Source organism: Tetrao urogallus (assembly GCF_951394365.1).
Source record: "Tetrao urogallus genome assembly, chromosome: 2".
NCBI classification, from domain to species: Eukaryota; Metazoa; Chordata; class Aves; order Galliformes; family Phasianidae; genus Tetrao; species Tetrao urogallus.
The window spans coordinates 635,906-656,804 of NC_136814.1; the positions used below are offsets into that span (position 1 = coordinate 635,906).

The window sequence follows — 20,899 nt, forward strand, 5'->3', positions numbered from 1 at the left end:
TCCTGCGGACCTATTTTAGCAGTTAGTAACACACAGAAGTTTTCTCGAGTTTCTGATTCTACTCCCATAAAACAGGGAAAGGGGGTGAGATCGGCCACCCAACTGATTACCAAACATACAGTGTGCCTTAAATCAAGACATATGATTGTTTAAATTGGCACTTTTGGATGCAGACTTCTTTCTAGGCATGGTCATACACTCTAGTTTGGATGTGTGTTGAGTGTGTGTTCAAGGAAATTCAATTTGAAGCTAATTTTATTTATGATTTTATTTGGGTTATTATGCAAACAGGATTATAGTATACCTCAAGTATTTTGTGAAGGAGTCTTACTCATACTGTCTACATATGCAGTGTAATGAATCACTGAATTTGAGTAAACAGTATTCCGTCAATACAATTATATTTATTTTGGTCAGTAACGAGCTGATTTGTGTATTATGTATCTAACAAAGGCTGCATGGTTCCTTCACCATATCTCTTTCCCCCTACTACTTCTAGCACTGCTTTTAAGATTGCCTCATTCTTTTAGATGTACCAAAGGAAGACGAATTTTTGACTGAGTTCCTCTGTCAGCATATAAAAGTGATATATGGTATGTTTTGTTCTGATTTTAACCAAAAGATGATGCAACCGTGCCTGTGCTCTGAAAAGTTTGATACATGTTTTCCAACCTCTTCATTATTTCCTTGACAAAAGATATTATTATGACGTGATTTAGACTAGAGGAAGATCATTTGATGTCAGAGTTAGAATTTTGGTTAACTTCAGTTTAGTAAAGTGTGTTTTCAGTGTGATGCAGAGAACTCCTCGAGAGTAGCTCTGCTGAGAAGGACAAGGGAGTAGCTCTGCCGAGAAGGACAAGGTAGAGGAAAAAACTTGACGTGAGCCAGCAGCGTGCACTTGCAGCCTTGAAGACCAATGGTATGCTGGGTTCCATCAGAAGAGGCGGGGGGGCAGCAGGGTGAGGGATTGTCCCTCGTGAGGTCCCTCTCAGTACTGCATCTAGGTCTGGGTCCCTCAGCAGAGGAAAATTATAGAGGAGAACCGTGAAGATCATCACAGGACTGGAGCGCCTGCTCTGTGAAGAAAGGCTGAGGGAGCTGGGCTTGTTCACTGTGGAGGAGAGAAGGCTCCAGGGAGACCTCATTAACAGTATTTAAAGGAAAATTATAAATAGGAAGGAAATCAACTTTTTACATGACTAGATAGTAATAGGACAAGGGGAACGGTTTTAAACTAAAAGAGGGGTTTAGTTTAGATGTTGGGAAAGTTTTTCTCTGAGAGGGCGGTGAGATGCTGGAACAAGCTGCCCAGAGAGGTGGTGGATATTGAGTCCTTGGATTAGATGGGGCCCTGGGCAATGTGATATAGTGTTTGATCTAGTGGTTTGGCAACCCTGGCTGTGGCAGAGGGGTTGGATGGTCTTTGAGGTCCCTTTCAATCCAAGCCATTCTGTGAATGGCAGTAACTCTTAACGCATTGCAGAGTGAAAAACATAAAGCTTAAATCACTGTAAAATTACTAGAAAGAAGCAAGAGATCATCATATGGGATTAATATGTCGATACAAAGAGAAGTGATTGGGTCTGCAAAGGGATGCACCTTTAAAATGTCAAGCTTCCCAGAGCAAAGTTTTGGAAAGGTATGCTTTTGGAAGCTTTTGACATAAACAGTGTACACTAGAAGTCTTTGATTTCTTGGTCCCTTTAAATTTTGTTTAAATCTGATAGCATTGCACTGATATGAAGGCTGTGGCTTCTTGTGCTTTCTTTTGTGTTTTTCTGCTATCATTTTTTATCAGCAGTCATTTTAATTCTGCTTTTGACTTTTGTTACAACTAATATTAAATGTTGCACTGCTGAGTTCCACTTGTTGAGTTGATTGTGACACCTAAGTTCAGGATCTTCTATCTTGGGCACTATCATGTTAAAGAAGCCTGCCATATTATATTTCGTTAGCTATGTAAGGCTGCTGCAGGTGGGCAGCAGTGTATGATGAAGTATTTATAAAGGATGGACTGAAGACAATCAATCATTAGAGGAGGTTGCTCAAAGAAGTGGAGAAGTCTTCGTTACTGGAAGCTTTCAAGACCTAATTGGATAAGACCCCGAGCAATCTGGTTTCATAACTGTTCGTGCTTTAAGCACAAGGTTGGATAAAGACCTTGTGACATCCCTGAACTTTGTTATGGTCTCTCATGTAAATCAAATATTCATGGAACCTCCATTCAAAGTAGTGTATCTGGAGCTGCAGAAGCTGGTATTCACAAAGGATTTGTAAAAAACAACAGAGGGTCAGCTGGGAAATGAAGAGGAGAATATGAAGTTAAGTCTGCTCGAATAAGCAATTGTTAGTGAATTCCAGTGTTTGTACCAACAGCTCTTTCAGCTTTCTGATAGTATATTGTTCTGTTCTTTGCTTTTCCATATTCAGTGTGCGTTTCCTTAACTAAGTGGTGTAAATGAGTGGTTCATGATTACCCTAAGTATGTCTTCTAGTTAGTGTTTTTATTTATTATGGATGCCAACTCTGTTTTGTTGTTATTGTTTGTGTGTTTATTTTTTTAAAGTATGCCAGATCAATTTTCAAATACCATCTTAGACATTTGTTTTAATTTCTCTGTACGTGCTGGCTGCACTTGAATTAGGTTATCAGTTCTCCTAGTTATAGTGTTAATAGCAAGTTTGGAAGTGCTTTTATTGCAGCCTGATCTGTTTTTAAAGATAGATGAGATTCGAGGTGTCTTGGTTGTCCATTTGTAAACTGAAAATTTAATTTATAAACTTAGAAATTTATGCAGTTTATTGCAGAGATCTGGGACTTCCCATTGCCTTTTGTGTCATTTCCATGGTCTCTCTGGTAGCAGACTGAATGCTCATTAGTGCTTGGTAATACTAATTTGGTTTTCGTTTAGTCAGATGTGTGAGTATATTCAGTATCACTAGGAAAGTAAAAACTGAACTAGTGTTATCAGCAGGGGAAGCCTGATTTTTTTTTTTTTTGTCAGTGTGGAACAAAAATGATCCTTAGCTTTTCCTGTATTCGGGATTTAAACTTTTAGTGTCTATAGATACTGCAATCACAACTTCAACTTTGTCTGCTTATCTTCAGTTATTTCTGAAATGGAAGAGCTGTTCTGCAGTAAGTAAATAAATAAAAGTGGGCAGTTCTTTCGTATTTGACCTTGTAAGACACATGCACTTGTTCTTTCAAACTGTATCAGGAGTGATAAATGGAGACGTATAGGAAGGAGCGCATAAAAGTGAAAGCTTTTTCAAAGAGTTAGAGAACAGGGAGAATGTTATGACAGAACAGCTTTGAAAGGACTGTGTTGACTGACACTTTAAAAATCAGCAAGTGGAAGAGAAAAGCAGCAGAATATTCAAATATTAGTGAAATACGAAAATGTAGCTTAGCATAATGGGGAAAAAGAAATCATTTATCTTCAAGTCTTTTCCTTTGCTTTTTGTTGCCCCCAGTTCCACATATGTCAGATTGTCCTAGGAACTGATTTAAATTACTTAGGGTGTCCCATGTGGGGGTAGCACACTCTCTCTGCCATGTAATCAATTATTTGTTCTGCAAACGTGTTAAGCTTCCAATTGATGTGATGGAAAATTGATTAATTTTTCTGCTTCCCAAAAGCCTACCTATGTTTCTGTGAGTGCAGTGATGGGAGAATGAGCAATAAAGTAAGGAAGAGCTCACGCATGCAGAGTGAGTCTCTGAGGAAAAGAACAAACACTAATTCTGTCTTTTTACTCCTAAAGCAAAAGCTGACTTAAAATCCTAATGCTTCCTTACTGACGTGAGTTTTTTTTAAACTTTAAATTATTATTATTGTTATTGTTGTTGTTATTATTTTTCTTGCACTTTTTCAAACAGTTGAAGTTTTGACCTTTAATTTCACTTGCGTTTTTTTTCTCTCTTCTTCCTGGGCTTGGCTGATGACATATAGCATGCTGCTTGGCTGCTGGTAAAACAGGAAATGGGGTGAGTAGTTTATTTTGGCAGTTCTCACGTCATGTCTACTAAGTGTCCCGAAGAATTAGAGAAAGGAGAGATACTCTTACTACAACTTTTTTTTTTTTTCAGCATAGCTGAAATGAGACATCACTTAATGCAATGGACCTGCTGAGATATTTATTCAAGAAAAAATTTTGAGAAAGGAATTAATACCATATTTTCAAGATCAAAACAGTTACTTTCATTTAAAGGTGCTTCAACTAACAGTTGTGGAATATGTAGAATTGCTTTCCTATGAAAGAGTCGGAGTAAAAGATAAATCACTTCTTATTTTGAGACTAATTTTAAAGCCATTGTTTCATTAATTTGCTTCAGAGAAGATTAACCTGTATAGAGCAGATATTGTCATTGGGTCTGTTCATGCAGAAGGACGTATGCTTTGCTCTGCAGGTTCCCTAATGAGGGGTTTGAAATCATGTGCTGGCATTCTTACTGGCAACTGCTCCTTTTAACTCTTCTCTGCATAGGCAAGACATAGGAATCAAAGCTTGGTCTTGTACCTACAGAGTCAGTTGAGCTCTCCCAGCAAGGTCAACTGAGATTGTTATCTGGACTTTTCCCCTCTGGAAATTGTCTGTTGAAGTTCATGTCCTTCCTTTAATGAAGGAGTGAATCATTCCTTTAACAACAGGAAAATGTCTTACATTAGTGTTGTGGCTTTGTTTGTTTTGCTTTAAAACAAAGGATTTTTTCTGACAGTCTCTAACCTCTTCTCCATGTAGACTCTGAAAAGGTTTTGGTAACTTTTGATCTACCATGAAACTATAGTGCGTTCTCTTGCACAGGAAAGAAAAGAACCTGTTCTTAAGCTGTTAATTAAAGAAACATTAGCAAATAGAAACAGGACAAAACGTGGTATTATCTTATCTGGAACCTTTATGAGAGGATACTGTGCAAGTGGCTAGGGTGCTGAGAACAACAAGATCTAGATAGAAAATTTTTACTGAAGTTGAACTTGAATCTTGAAGTTGATTTAAGAAGGATGTTGATATAATAAGGATCCCAGCTCCATCTGCATGTACCTTCTGTCTTTCTTGTATTAACATAAATACTTTTATGTGACCACCCACCCATAGAGCTGATCATCTCACTGGTCTGTCTGGAGGAAAAAACAGTAACTGTTCCTTTTAATGGATTTAGATTTACCCTAAATGGGATCAGTGTATTGGTATGATTTATCATGCTGAGTGGTGTCAGCATGCACACGAGTATTTGTTTACTGGAAAGCATCTTACCTGAAATCCTGGTCCGGCGTTAATGCTTCCTCAACACCTTTTTTGCTGATTCAAAACAAAGATTCATTGCAATTATAAGAACACTTGCAACAGCCTTTCTTTCATGCTGTGCTCTGTATGCTTAGCACGTTTGTCCTTTTTATTTGTGCAGTGCTTGTTCACCTGCAACTAGTTACTTAAGTTTGTCTTGAAATATCGTATGGTATCTATCTTTGACTCCTGTGCAAGTTATTATTTCTTTACATATATTATTCAGAAAACTGGGCCTTTCCTTGGCAAAGGATGACATTGTTCAGCTGAAAGAAGCTTATAAGTGGATTATTCATCCCCAGTTGTCAGAGGAGTTGGGTGTTCCCACTGATGGAAAGGTATTGTGTTGTATAAATAAGAAAATACTTCTTTCCTGTGTGTTTTTTTTGTTTGTTTGTTTTCACATATGCGTATATAGATGTGAGATAAATCGTATAGGTTATTAGCATGTTAAGTTCACTGGATAGAATATATTTCTGAAACATTCTGAAGGAGGAAAAACTAGTGTTTGTTCATTGTAATGACTGCTAGAGATAGGCACGTGGGAACTTGTAGTGCTAGTGAACAACCAGTAGGACATAATTTTTTTCAAACCCTAGTTTAACTTTTGAATTCTGCCAAACATTTCTGAAATGCATTGACTGGATGGAACATTGAGAAGTTGTCAGACAAATCCAGAAATGCTATCATCTTGACTGTAATCAATCTCTGCAAACATGGCTAAAAGTCCTGCTGCGGGCAAAGCAGTCTGTAGTTATTTTCATCAGCTATAGGACTGATGCCACGACTATACTCATTCAGTCTTTAAGTTGATTTGTCAACTTCCAGAGTAGTTACAGATTGTCTTTTCCCAGGAGTACTAATTGAAAGCATCCGTTTTGTCTTAGTGAAGCAAGAATCATGCAGTCACTCTGAAGGTAATCCAAAAAGAAACAAACTTCTTATGTACCAAGTTAGCAAACACCCTGCAGGGCTTAGGCACTAAACACTTCAGACTCCATTGTACCGTAAAAGTTACTTTTCTAGTGCTCTTTATCTACAAGCCACTTGAATATTAGCCAATCTTTCCAATAGCCCTCTTGAGATATACTGGTATCTGAAGAACAGAAGTAATGAGTGTTGTTTGCCCAAGGCCAAAGAGGGAATTGGGGATAGAATTGAGATTACAGTGGTTTCTAGTCTAGCTGTTAGTCCACTAGGACATGTTGCCTTTCTTTGCCCCAAGGCCATCCAGTCACTGCAAACGAAGCCCCTGACAAAATTCTACAGTGATGAGCGCTACAGGGTTTTTATCTTTATTCCACACTAAGCACTGCTTTCCCAGAAGGTGTGTTAAGTTTAGTGACCATAATAGGCTTTGAGTATATACTGTCTCTGACTCAGTTCTCCCTGTACAGAATGGGGCCACTATCTATGATGTATAGGTCACTCATGCCTTTGAAGTGTTCTGAGATCATCTTTGAGTACTTCAGAAATGCAAATAGTGTCACGGCTCAAGTTTTAATGTATTTCTTTGTATTATATTGTAGAATATATATTCGGAATATATTATATTGTAGAATAAGTGTATTACTTCCTCTTTTGTCTGCCTCTTTACTGTTTTCCTATCATTACAGTATATGGGAATATCCTCCTGGCTTGTTTAACAGAGTATTATACCCCATCCATTTTTTTTTTTTCATCTAGAGTTTGTTTGAAGTTAGCGTGGTCTTTGCTCACCCAGAAACAGATGAGGAGTGCCATTTCCTGTAAGTTTCGATGTAAATAACATAAGATCTTTTATCTAAATATTGTACAACTTCATTGGTTTGGATTTGCTACAGATGAGAATATGCAGTGTTTGTAAGCTAGCATGGTGTTTAAACTTCCTTGTATTTAGATAAAGCTGCAGAGCTTAAAGTTACTCCATTTCTTCTGGTTAATTCTGTGCTTTAAATCTGCTGAAGAAAATAATTCTGAATTTTGATTCGAGCTGGAAGGAGAACGTTCAAACCAGCTGTTGAATTTCAGCCCTTTTCAAACTCATTACCCTTTTCAGTTTAGCTTGTATCATTTGAAAATAAATAAATTCAAATCAGATCATTTAGGGCAAGGGCATCTTTTGAGGTCATGCCTAGGTTTTCCTGCTCTCATCCTTCTCATGGATGGATAGGAAGAAACAGAAATTTCCTGGCCACTTCACAGTCTGTTGGCTCACTCTGTGGAGTATCTGCTATATAAATCTTTTTTTAACACAAAGAAGCAAAATATTTCTGTGAATTTAGTTAAACATTTAGTCTGATTTCTCAAAATCTAGCAGTTGTTATATTCTGGATAATTAGATTCAATCTTCCTGTTTGCTAATGCTTCCTGGAAAATTTGTGTTTCCACTCTTGTGCTCCTAGAGCAAGTTAAACCTAGCATAGAAGGAGGCTCCCCTTCAGATTTCTGCGTTGCATAGTGACTTCATCTCTGGAAACCAGGAATTTCCTTTGCAGTATTTAATAGATTTGCCTGGTTTTATCTCATCCAGCAACTCGTGAATGCCTGATCTGCCACCTTCTTGGTTTTCAGCAACTGCATCCTTCTTATCTGTTGTGTAGGGGCACGGTGATGAGGTAATGCATGCTTGATGACCTGGTACTAGGAAGAAATGATTATCAGCATTTGCTGAACTTCTTTCCCTTCCAGCATCTTCAAGACAAGGCAGAAATGAGATAAAGTGGTGTGGCTGAACTACCATTTTACCTGCAGTCCTGTAAAAACTCCACGTTTTCTGAATTGATCATACTTCTGTTCTTATTTATTTCACTTTATTTGATTAATTCTGGTTTCCTTCAGTGGTCTTCCTTCCTCTGAAACCTGGCAGCTCTTATTTTCAACTCATCCTTTCACTACCATTTTGTGGCAGTTCAAAAATGTTGATGCCAAGCCTGTTATAGTGCCAAAGTTGGTGCACCTGTAGAGTAGAAAACTGTAAAGAAGTACTCAGATCTGTTCTGTGTGACTTGACAATATCCCTGTATTTGCTTTCTCTTTCTGGGATAATTAGTTAATGATCAGACATTTTTCTGAAGTAACAGCATATTGCCTAGCTTACTTACCTGATAATTTCTCAGGCATTCTCCGTATGTGGAAGTATTTCTGAGGTTTTATTTAAGGTTTAATGTAAATAAGGAAATTTGGCAGTTATCAGGATGTTAGTAATGACAGTCATATGGAAGCAAAGTAAGGGGTTGTCCGAACTTGGAAAAGTCTCCCATACTCCAGGTATGGTTTTGAATGGGATTTCCAGGTATGGCATCTGCAGTTTCTCTTCTCTCAAGCCCTTTTTACATAGTTGTGCACAGGTGGATGTGCTAAAATAACCCTTGGTGTGATATGGAAGATCGATTGGCTTTTGATATATTGTTTATATTTGTTTATGTTTTGTTATATATGTTTATATTTGGAAATTTGTATTTAAATTCTGGAAGAAGGGATTTGTGTCCCAAACTGCCCAGGAAGTTGTTTGTATAAAAACTGCAAGAGGACAGACCTACGTCTTTACGGTCTGCTATAGTATATAGAATTGTTAAACTGTGTTGCAGGCTAGAAATCATCTCTAACTGTATACATAGAAATCCACTAATAGGAGCAGCAACTTCCTCTACAGTACTCAGGAAAAAAAGTTTAACTGAGTTGGCTTTCACCTTTGTGAAACAGCCAAGAAATTCCTTTTGAAGCAGCAAAGCACAAATGGTACCAAACAGCGAGGGATTTTTTTTTTCCATAGTAAGTTGAATTTTCCTATCCAGAAGCACCAACTTGAGTCTCTAATTTTGAAATGCCTAATTTACAGTGTGCATTTCAAGATGTCAGCATACCTTGTGCGGAACATTAATCGTAACCTTTACTGAGAAGGACTGCAAAGGACTGAAGATAAACTTAGGTGCTTTTCCATTCTATTTCAAAAGTGAAATGCATTTGGTTCAGTCAGAGCAGAAAAGGCTTACAATGCTTTATGATTTATCTCTAGATCAAGCAATGCGCAGTTTCCCCCATTTGTGGTTTAGTATAAAATTGATTTAGAAATCTGCTCTTTGCTAAGCTGTGGAAGTGAGGTGTTGGATATATTGGTAAAAAGGCCATTAAGTGTTATGCTTCTAAGTATGACTGTCTCTGTTTTTTGTTTTGTTTGTTTTTTGCATTTTCTGTAAGATTATCAGCTAATTTTCATTTCTGTATTTAGAGCCACAGTCTGTCCAGATTGTTTCAAGCCAGCAAAGAACAAACAGGTAGGATCTCATCACTGCTGTATTTCCTTTTTGACATTCAGATTCTCACACTAAAAGCTACAACAAAAAACTTCCATGGCTATTTTTCATCACTGTTTAATGTCTGCTTTTCCTGCATCAGAAATCTCTCAGAATTTTTACTGATCTGAAAATAGTCATCTCATTTTACTCACTAAACATTTCTCTGCTTAGGAAAATGATGAACTCAGTGCTTTTTTTTAGCTCATTTGTTTTCCAGATTGTCCAAACGAATACTTTAAGGAACGTTCTCTATAAATACAGCCTTTAAGAGGAAGAATTTGAGTGTCTTGCATTAAAAGTAACACATAAAACATGATCTCCAGTTTCTCTGTGAATGAAACAATTCAGATAAGCTGCACTCTGAAAAGGAGACTCTGCAGCTGAAGGAGAATGATGTGACAGATTCATGTAACATCATTCATACAGATGTTACAGATTTCATGTCCTGTGATCCAAATGAAAGGCACAATACCTCCAGGATGATTTTATCCTGTCCACTTCTGGAGTGGGGAAAAAAGAAAAGAGACCTTGCCACTTGCTGCAGACCCTGAACGCACACGTAATCATTATGAGAAAAGAGGGTGTTTAAGAATAAAAAACAGTTGGAGATAAACTGATGTGACCAGGACAGTAGGTGTGCTCAGAGGGAGAAAAGTAATTTCTGTCTGTAGGAGACCTGTTGTTCTTTCTCATGAATGGTCTTAGCAACATTTGGTATGACCCTTGAATTTTGTATACTGTACTCCACTGCACAAATAAATACAAACTTTTTTATTTTTTTTTTTTTAGAAGCTTTGTACTGTGATAACCTGCTGGTTGCTGCACTGCTTTCATGTAAAAGTGGGGAAATCTCCCGTAAAAAGCTAAACCAGCAGGGCCTGTTGAAACCACACAGGCAACAAGATGTAACAAAATGTAAAGGAAGAAATACAGTTTATGAATCAGAGGCTCTTCCTTAAAGAGAAGCTGTGCTTGAAGTTAGTATCAAGGGCTGTGTTAATCAGAAGTGGAGTAAAAGCTGGATTCTGAGTAAAAATGTCTGAAGCCTATTGCTAGTTTAAGGGTTTTCCATCTCATATTCCTATGAGTCTGTCCTGGGATCCCTGCTATGTTGCATCTTTGTCAGAAGCCTGGAGGAGCGTGTGGAGACCATTCTCAACAAGTGTGCTGATGACAACAAATTGTAAGGGCCAGTAGGTACGCTTGAGGGAAGAGCTGCCATGCAGAGTGATCTAGGAAGGCTGAAGGAATGGCTGGATGGGAACCGTGTGAAATTTGGCTGCAATGAATACACAATAGTTGGACACCTGAGAAGGAATAATGTCTGGCAGTAACGTGGTCTGAGGACTGCCAGGCTGGGAAGCAGTTTTTTTAAAGACGCCCTGGGAGTTGTGGCAGGCGGACAGCAAGCTGAGAAAGAGCACTGATCTCTGGCAGCAGTGGAGGCCAGCAGCATCCTGGCCTTTAATAATGGAAATGTATCATGTAGACTGAGAGACAATATTATATTCCTCAGCTGTATGGAGATCACATCCAGGTTTAGGCCCTCAGTGGAAAAAAGACATCATTAAATTGGGAATCCAGCAGAGGACCTAGAAAGATAGAGTTGGAATACCTGCCCTGTGAGGAGAGGCTGAGGAACTTGGTCTTGTTCAGCCTGAAGAAGGCGTTTGAGAGAGCTCGACAGAAGCGCCCCTGGTACTACAGAGATGTTGAGGGAACTAGGCTTTTCACTGCACTGCTTTTAGAAAGATAGACAATGGGCATGAGTTGAAATGATAAGCTTCAGAGAAGATATAAGAACAAAGGAGGAGTTAAAATCCTATCCTGCTGAACTGGTAGTAGGTATAAGAAAACACAGAACGTAAGTGAAAAAACTGTATTGTGAGAAGTGCGTGGTGTATATGTTTTAAGATTTTCTTTCTTTTTTAGCTTATCTTCCTGACTTTTTTTATTTCGCTGTGCAGTCTGTTTTCACTAGAATGGCAGTTATAAAAGCCCTAGAGAAGATAAAAGAAGAAGATTTTCTCAAGTAAGTATACACTGAAACTATTTATTAATATTGTTTTTTTGTAAAGAATTAGGATGGGCAGGTCAGTAGTAGAAAGGAATCTAAAAAAAAAAAAGTAGTTTTAATTCTGCTAGTTTGTTAGTTAAAACATGTTGCATTTTAGGCTTCTGATGCTAACGTACATTCTATTTTTTTAATTTAAAGAGTAATGTTAGAATGGAAAATTAGACATGATGCAAATAATGGTCTTTTTCCTATTAGGAAAAGTGCTTCATTGGTTTATTATGCCAGGAGCACTGCAGAGGAGAAACTGCAGGTAAGAGATCTGCAGTCCTGCTCTGCAGTCCCAGCAGCATGTCACTGCAGGTCTCTGGGCTGGCACAGGGTTTATAATGGTCAGAAGTGAAAACAATTTATTGTAGCATTGCCAATCACGTACATTAAAAAGTCTTCATGTATATCCTCAAAACCACAGGAGAGATTTAGAAATCATGCAACTTTCATACGAATTTTGAACCTTAGAATTTGTAAGGCAAACTCCTCTTTACATGAATTTTTTCCCCCGTATTTCCAAATATTAGGAGTTGAGTTTTAAGAAAACACCAAGCACTGTAAAGTGGTAGAAAAAAAGATCACTGTCAGGGGGAAGATATAAGCAGACTTTTTCTCACTAGTGCACTATGTTTAATTGCACTAAATCTTTGCAGCTCTTTTTCTGGATTCCCAGCAAAGATTTAGTGATGGATAGTGAAGCTGGTTTTCACTCAGTGTTTGGTTTCATTATTTCTATATCTGTGATATGGTATCTCTTATTAGCACACTTTGGAGTGTTACACATTCATAATGATGGATGATAGATTAACAGAAGTATATTTTGCAATACACTTTTCTTGATTTTCTTAGTGTTTATTCATTTCTTTGTGTTCTAGTTGTTAAAGTGAATATTTTATATTTATATTGTGGGTGTGTGTTTTTCTAACTGAAGCCATTGTCTTTCATGTCATTGTTGCTATGGTGATACTCTGTTATATCTTGATATTCCTAGTTTTTTCTCATCTTTTCTTATACAGGCATTTTCCATGTCCCCCAAGTTCACCGAAGAACCTCTGTGTTGCTCTGGAAATTCAGTGCAATAATGGTGCAGTTTTTGTGGCTGGTAAAGTGATCTGTTTATTTCTGCTGCTGTGTTCTCTTAACCATAAACGTACATTTTCACAGACTGGAGATATGCAGTGCTTTTTAGCATTTTCCAAACACGCTGCTTTATTTCAGCTTACTTTGTTGCATGGTGATTTAATTTTGTTTCTGTGATTCACAGTTTATAGATTGAGATGAATGTTCTTGTATGACTGTATGTTGTCTTTAGTTTATGAAGAATTAAATCCAGAAGAATTTCTTCAATGCAGTGCAGTTTGTTTGCCATTACAGAAGTTTAATCAGGATCTTAATTTTTTAATCACAGTTTTAGTTTTTACTGCCCCCTTGACCTTATTGCTGGTGCTTACTGATCCCTTCTCCATGGGACTCATTTTTTATTGTTTAATAATAAAAAGATATATATTTAGGTATTCAAGAGAAGCTGTCAAACTGAGAAACACTAGTTTTGCTTTTAGATCCCTCTTGTTCAAATCAAAAGCTAAAATTACAGAATGGGAGTTGAAAGAAAAAGAAGAAAGTATTATTTTCCTATTTCTGTTTTATGAAAAGAGAATTAAGCAGTATGAAGCTGACTTCTCAATGGTTATTCATAGTACTTTCATGATCTGCCCCAGTGAAACAATGTTAGTCAATTTCCCCATCTTTTTATGTGGTTTTTTTTTTTTTGGCAGATCAAAATGCAGGAAGAAAACGTGGCTAGATATAGGAAAATATGATACTGAAAGTTAAAAAAAAAAAAAAAAAAAAAAAGGTGACAGAGATACAGGTACAAGTACAATATGCACAGCTACTTTGAAAGCCTTTTTAAATTTAATAAATGCACGGTTTCAGTTATTTGGTAGCATAGGTTACTCATTGTTCTTTATGAGTAAGCTCCCTATTTTGCGAACATTTTCACTTGTTATAAAACCTATCAGTAGGAGAGCTCTTGTTCACCTGTGTCAGACTGGTTCTTGGTTGAGGTAGTCCTTGGGTCATGAGAGATTGCGTAATAGCATGACACAATATGAGGTTTGACAAATTGATCAGAGGATGGCAATCTCGTTACATAGCAACTTGTCAGAGTTTCTAAAATATGCAATAGTTTATTCTTGAGAGATTGTGCGAGCATGATTTTCCTTGTGATAAGCCAAAGCATTCTGATTCGGGTTTCTTTTGTTAAACATTCGTGCAGTGGCAGAACTTGGGATTGAAGCCTGAACTACTTGATACAAGGGTGTATGAGAACTTCTTTACTTAGGAGATGTAAGTTGGTGGGCAGGCATAAATATAGCAGAAGTTTGGTGTAGGGGAGACTGGCTTGATGCCATGTTCTGGTTCCACGAATAATTCCTCAACTTAGTTTACTCAGCCTGGGTACATGGGCCTCTTCTTTTTCATTCCAAGTTGTGTCAGGCTTCATACAGTTTTCTTTGTGTGGTTTTACCTGAAGGTTTGACTACAGTAGTAGGCTCTCCAAGTCTCCTTTCAAGCTGGCTATCTTGGATACTGAAACTCTTGTAGGTCCAGGAGCATGAATTTGGTGTAGAACAAGTATGAGCAAGTATAAGTATGTTTATTTTCATGAGGCTCCTATGAAAGTTAAATGAGTTATGATATGGAAGGCTGAAGCTTTCATCCATTGCTTCAGAACAATTATAGGTACCACACTTGCTGTTTACAGGAAGGTACAATAAATATTCAAGGAATTTACCTCAAACTCCCTGGATTATTGATGGAGAGCGGAAGCTGGAATCTTCAGTGGAAGAACTGATTTCAGAGCATCTAATGGCAGAATTTAAAGCAGATAGTAAGTATCCAGGAGATCTTTTGCTGTATATATTTTTAATTGCTACTCAGTTAATACAGCAGTGTAACAGAAAATGTTTTGTTTCTTTTTTCCTCTTTTACCCATCTAAGTCAAAGCGTCTACACAGTTGTGCTCTGTGAGAAGTCATATAACTTTGGTTTATACAGTATTTTTTATCATTGTAAAGTATCTCCTCAGCTGAGCTGATGTAAACATGGTTTTATGCAGTAGTATTTTTGCCTAGCCATACTCCACAACAGTTGGTAATTCATTAAATGCCTCCTAATGCTGATGGTTTTTGCCGTCGGCATTCCATAATACTTGCTTAGTTTTCAGCCATTTCATGTTTCTTACCTTGATTAATTTTATTTTCTGCAGTGTGTAGAGTTCTAAATGCTTATCCAGGGATTATCCAGATGAAATAATCATTTGTTGTATACTACGCTTGAAATTACAGACATAGAAATCCGAAGGGCAAACTACATTACATATTGGTTTAGAACTACTTTCCCCTCCTTTTCTTTCTTGCTTAAGTTGGTATGTTAGCTTGAATACTGGAAAAATCCTCAAACTTTTTCTTCAATATAAGAACTGATTTCAGCGTGCAGAATTATGACAAGTGAATATGAGAAATATATGTAAATAATGTTGAGAAGCATTATAACCATACAGGACAGGCATATCCAACCCACAGCCTGCAGGCCACATGCAGCCCAACGTGGCTCACAGTGCAGCCCACCACCATCACCACCACACTGTAAAGGCAATGGCTCTTCTCCCCAGAGTGGCCCATGCATGGCTCAGCAGCAGCCAAACCTCAGCACAGTATTAACCGTGTGTTGACTGAAAGCAAGGCTCAGGAGGGCAGTGCTGTGCAGCGCTAACTGAAGTGATGGCAAACAGCTGTATGCCTTGTGATGCATTGGCTAAACGCAGGGCTCTGAAAAGTGGAGAACACACAGCCGTGCTTTCTGTTTTGATGAAAGAGTTGGAAAATAAAATAATAGAATCCTTAGAGAGAGTGGGAAGGGATCTTTAAAGGTCATCTTGTCCAACTCCCTTGCAATGAACAAGGACATCCACAGCTAGATCAGGTTGCTCAGAGTCCCATCCAGCCTGACTTGAATGTCTCCAGGGAGGGGGCTTCCGCCACATCTCTGGGCAACCTGAGCCAGTGTCTCACCACCCTCACTGTAAAAGACTTATTCCTTATATCTAACCTAAATCTCCCATCTTTAAATTTGAAAGCATTTCCCCTTGTCCCATCACAACAGACCCATAAAGAATCTGTCCCCTTCCTTCTTAAAGCCTCCATTTAGATACTGAAAGGCTGCTCTGAGGTCTTGTTGGAGCCTTCTCTTCTCCAGGCTGAACAGCCCTAGCTCTTAGCCTGTCCTTATAGTGGAGGTACTCCATCCTTTGGATGGCTCTCCTCTGGATGTGCTCCAATAGGTCCACATCTCTCCTGTACTGAGGATTCCACATCTGGTCAAGGTACTCCAGGTGAGGTTTCACAACACAGAGCTGAAGGGCAGGATCTGCTCTCTTGCCCTGTTGGCCACGCTGCTTTGGTTGCAGCCCAGGATACAGTTGGCTTTCTGGGATTCGAGAGCACCCTGCTGGCTCATGTCAAGCTTCTCATCCACAAGTACTCCCAAGTCCTTTTTGACAGTGCTGTGCTTCATCCTTTCATCTCCCAGCTTCTATTAATAGTGAGGTTTGCCTTGACCCAGGTGCTATAGACCTTCCCCTTGGCTTTGCTGAACCTCATGAGGTTCACTTGGGCCTACTGCTCACGCCTGTCTAGCTCTCTCTGGATGGCATCCCATCCATAATTAAGGGTCTGGAACATGTTTTGTACAAGAAAGTCCCAACTCAGAAAATTCTGCTAGTGTTACAGACGTAACCAAGAGCATGGGAGAATTTTCTCACTGTTGTTTCATTGCCACAGCGTGATTGGAGAAGTGAGGGATAACAAAAAATAGGAGATCTTCATGTGCTCTTGTATGTTCCGTGTGGGGGAAAGAAGTGAAACAGGTTTTCAAAGACCCTTTGGAGCAGAGCTGCGAAGCTACTTTCTAGTTCAGAGTTTGGTGTTCCCCTTCACTCCTTCAGGCAAAGCTTAAAGGTAGAAGGGATTTGACAAAGGAAACTAAATATGCAGCAATTCATAGATTGAATACGGGAAAGAAATACACAGAGGTTATCTTTCTGTCTGAGTTTTCTTCTGTCCAGGTGCATATGACTAGCAGAAATTTCTCTGAAACCCATGGGTGTATTTAGGATAAAAAGTTGTGTTTTGGATGAAGACAGCTTAGTTTGATTTTATTCATAGAGTTGAAGTATCTGGGTTAGACACGAACAAAATTAGTTAGTAAGTGGAACTCCTTTAGGATGGTCCTGCTTTGTTGGGCGGATTCAGGTTTGTCACATTCAGGCCAAAGAATTAGGAGTTCTTCAAGAAATTTGTGAACCTGAAGAAATAAACAGTAACTGTTCCCTGATTTGTTCTAATACAGTACAGGCTTCATTTTATTAACGTAACTATTTCTAGTATATTTTAAAGTAGTTTAGAATATCTCACCTTTTCAAAGCTGTGGTGGGTATTAAAATGTAAAATAAACTTCCCTGTTCAAATCTGTTATAGGCTTTAATTTTTCTTCCTCTGGAAGAGAAGACGTGGATGTGAGAACACTAGGCAATGGTAAGGCTAGAAACATCCTCAGTAGAGCACGCCAACAAACAAAATGGTTAACTGAATTAACTTAATAGACCTTGCTGAAGGCTAAGTGCTTAAGTTGACTAGACATACTTTGAAATTTTATCTTGGATACATTTTAGTGATGTTTATGTATTTGTTCCTAATGACTGAACCGTTTCACAAAAAGAACTGAAAAAGTAGACCTTTTTCACTGTCCTGGCTACACAGATGCATGGAAAAGCACAACTGGTTAGAAGTATTTTATTTGCTTCCTATTTCTATATCTTTTGTGTCAGACAGATTCCTGTCTTGTTTTCTGTTGAGCCCCTGTACTTTGCTTCACTGTCACTGGGGAAGACTCTATTTTTTTGAACTTGGCTGCTTTTCTAAAGGTTGGTATTGAAAAATATGCTGAATCTACAATCCAGAGGAGAGAAGAAAAAGTGAAGACTAACAATGATGTGTTCTAGTTGCTGACTGATTTGTAGTGCAGTTGTTGGCACTGCTTATAGTGGGGATCATCCCTGGCCCTGAGCATAGAAAGTGCAGCTCTTGCAACAGATGTTTAGCTGAGGGAGTGGGATTTAACATCATCTTGTGCCTGGGCATTGCTATAGGTGACAGAAAATAAGCTAATTAACTTTTTTTCTTATTTTATTTTTTAATTAGCACAGACTTCTACAAGATGCCTTCTGGGAAGTAGTAATTTGCACTTATTGCTGATACTATGGTTTAATAGCCAAAAAAGTCCCTTAGTTTCTTTCCTTCCATCTGATGCTACATCCCTAAACCCACAAGTTCTTATCCCTCTTTGCATAACAGCAGACAATTTTCACACCTTCTGACCTTACTGCATAAATTCAAACATTAATTTAGAACAATATGTTTTTATATTTTATGATTGTGCATGTTTCCAGGAAGGCCTTTTGCAATTGAGCTTGTGAATCCTCATAGAATACATTTTACTGCTGAGGAAATGAAGGGACTTCAGCAGGTAAATAATTTGCACCTTGTGGAATTCATAGAGTATGTATTTCTTCTCTAGCTGAGCAGTTTTCCTAACTGATTCTTTTTTTTTTTTTTTTTTTAAATCTCACAGACAATTAATAACTCTTCAGACAAAATACAGGTCCGAGATTTACAACTTGTCACCAGGTCAGTATTTATCATCACTGGCAAGGGATTTTAGTGTGATGCTTTGGGAGTTTTGCAAGCATTCTTGCTCACATCATTATAAGATTATTTGTATAGTATGTGAGCAATTCATTTCTTTTGTTTAGAGAGGCAATTGGTCGTATGAAGGAGGGTGAAGAGGAAAAAACAAAGACCTATAGCGCCTTAATATGGACAGACAAAACAATACAGAAAGAACATATTGCATTTCTAGATAATATCAAGGTATGTGTAGCTCTTTTTGGTAATTTATGTAGTGCCTTTCCTGGTATCTTAGAGGAGAGTTTATATGAATGCACTCATGGATGTATTTCTTTCTCTGTTGCTTGTTTTTGATCAAGATTCTAGGACTTTTGTACCTCTTTTCACTTCCCCCTTCTCACTCATTTCGTCATTGCCATGTCAGTGCTACAGTTGTTTGTTAGCCAAGACAAATTACCGTATAACGTTGGCCTTTCAGTAGACCAGTTAGTAAAAAATAATGGAAGAGGGGGAATTCTGGCACTCCTATCTTTCTCTCAAATTGTGTGTTAAGTAAAAGGAATGGTGATGGTCTTGTTCTGCATGTTCTAAAGCTGTTCTTTCACAGCTGCAGCAGTTAGGAGTTTGTAAGGTCTATGGAAAAAGACCTAACCAAGTGCTCAGTGTGACAGGTGGGCTTTGCCAATAAGAACTTCCTCCAAATGTAGGTCAGAGAGGTGATGCTGGTGAAGGAATGTCGTCAGTTTTTGTAGCATTGCACTGTTGCCTACAGGCTTTGGCCATGAAATGATTCTCAGCTGTGGGCTAAAAACACTACAGTTCAGGATAACAACTGTTGTGAGCTGTTTCTGGTGGTGGTTCGTTGTTTTTTTTAAGCATGCCTACCCACTTCCTGAAAGGTTACTTTTCAAACTGCATCTCATCTGGGGAAGCGGATGAGAATAGGGAATGAGCTTTTAAAAAGTCTATTATGAGATCATATTTCAGTTTGTTTCTTCTAGCTCTCTCTGTTGTTTCTAAAGCTGTGCTTTAGATAATGCATTTTGTGTGGGGGATTTTTATTTTATTTTAGATTGCCTGAGGCACTCAGTGTGACTTTAAATCCTGGAGTTATTCCAACAAATGACCATTGAGATTGCAAGATTACTCTGTATTTGTGATTCCATTACACTGTCTTTATATGAGACCTTCTCATATAGCTTTTGAGATGGCTGTTCTTTTTTCCTTTGGTAAACAGAAACGAATAAATAAATAAATAAAAAATTAGTCCTTCCTTGAGGAGATTTCTCAACTTAACACAGAGTAAGAAGAGATGTGATTGCCTAATGCTCCATGTGCCTTTACCTCAGTCTGTGCAGGATGTTGCATGCTTCCTTCCTCAGTTATTTTCTTACCTCTTGTAATAGGAATTAAAACTTGACCAGAAGACACCACTCCGGGTTCTTCATAGAAGGCCTCTGGCTTTAAGATGTCGAATCATTCACACCATGAAGTCTGAGTACATAGATGAGCATCACTTTCGCCTGCATCTGAAAACACAAGCAGGAACGTATCTTCAGTGCTGTTACTCAACACATCAATGTTGGTTGTTGATTAGGTATTGCAAGCAGTGGGAAGTTTCTTGCTTTTACCTTTGCAATGTTTCTAAATCTGCTCTTCAGCAGTCTCATGTTGCTGATGTTTGTTTTTATGTCAGAATTTCACATTCAGTTGTGGGGTGGGTTTTTTTTTTGTTTTTTTTTTTTTATGACTACTCTGATAGCTCTAAAGTGTGTGATATCTATATAAATGTATTGGTTAAAGGTACACTTAAGCCCCTTTTAATTCAAGTGGAAAATTTTTACCTTAGAAAATAACTTTTCCACAGTACTTAATGCCCTGTAATGCATATTGTGGATTGATTATACTCAGAAGCTTAGCCATAGCTGCCACACACTTTGGAACAGAACATAAAATAGAGACTGATAATACAATTTTTGGCAGCGGAGTCAGAAGCCCAGAATGAGCAGTCTTTTAAGGCGGGCATGGACTTAGCGGATGTCCATTCTCCTCTCCCCTCCTCTCTTCTTCCCTCTCTTTTTTTTTTCTTTCTTTTTCTTTTTTTTTTTTTTTTTTTGAGTTCTTAGTGGTGAAACAGACCTTTCCTTAACTGCTATTGTTAGCTATGTTAAAGAATTTGTGCATGGAGACTTCGGAAGAACAAAGCCAAATATTGGCTCCCTGCTGAACAGAACCACGGACATTCTGGAGTTGGATGTAGAAGTGAGTTGTTCATTCTTTTTCACTTTCCTGGAAATCAGTGATGTAATTGCATTTGTGAGGCTCTTTCAGTGAATTTAGTCTAACTAAATCAACATTTCTTACCACAGTTAATAGAAAATTTGACATTTATGCAAAGACTGTGGTTTGTACCGTGCTGCCACGTGCTTTTGTCATGTGGGATTTCCTCTGCTGAGAAAGGGGAAGGATGAGAGGATGTACCTTGAATTCATGACACTTATTATTAGTATCCATTGG

The 20,899-nt window shown here is 38.1% G+C and overlaps 1 protein-coding gene across 1 annotated transcript in view; it reads left to right on the forward strand.

Annotated features, from left to right (window-relative positions):
- PUS10 (pseudouridine synthase 10) overlaps nt 1-20,899 on the forward strand; it is a gene marked incomplete at both ends in the record, with an annotated part of 28,685 nt that overhangs the window by 6,973 nt on the left and 813 nt on the right. The window contains 13 exons of the mRNA XM_079532776.1: nt 3,959-3,993; nt 5,518-5,629; nt 6,978-7,039; nt 9,502-9,547; nt 11,536-11,600; nt 12,650-12,735; nt 14,401-14,526; nt 17,174-17,230; nt 18,145-18,221; nt 18,327-18,382; nt 18,508-18,625; nt 19,789-19,931; nt 20,545-20,644. Of these exons, the coding sequence (XP_079388902.1) occupies nt 3,959-3,993; nt 5,518-5,629; nt 6,978-7,039; nt 9,502-9,547; nt 11,536-11,600; nt 12,650-12,735; nt 14,401-14,526; nt 17,174-17,230; nt 18,145-18,221; nt 18,327-18,382; nt 18,508-18,625; nt 19,789-19,931; nt 20,545-20,644 (1,083 nt within the window). The remainder of the gene's footprint in view (nt 1-3,958; nt 3,994-5,517; nt 5,630-6,977; nt 7,040-9,501; nt 9,548-11,535; nt 11,601-12,649; nt 12,736-14,400; nt 14,527-17,173; nt 17,231-18,144; nt 18,222-18,326; nt 18,383-18,507; nt 18,626-19,788; nt 19,932-20,544; nt 20,645-20,899) is intronic.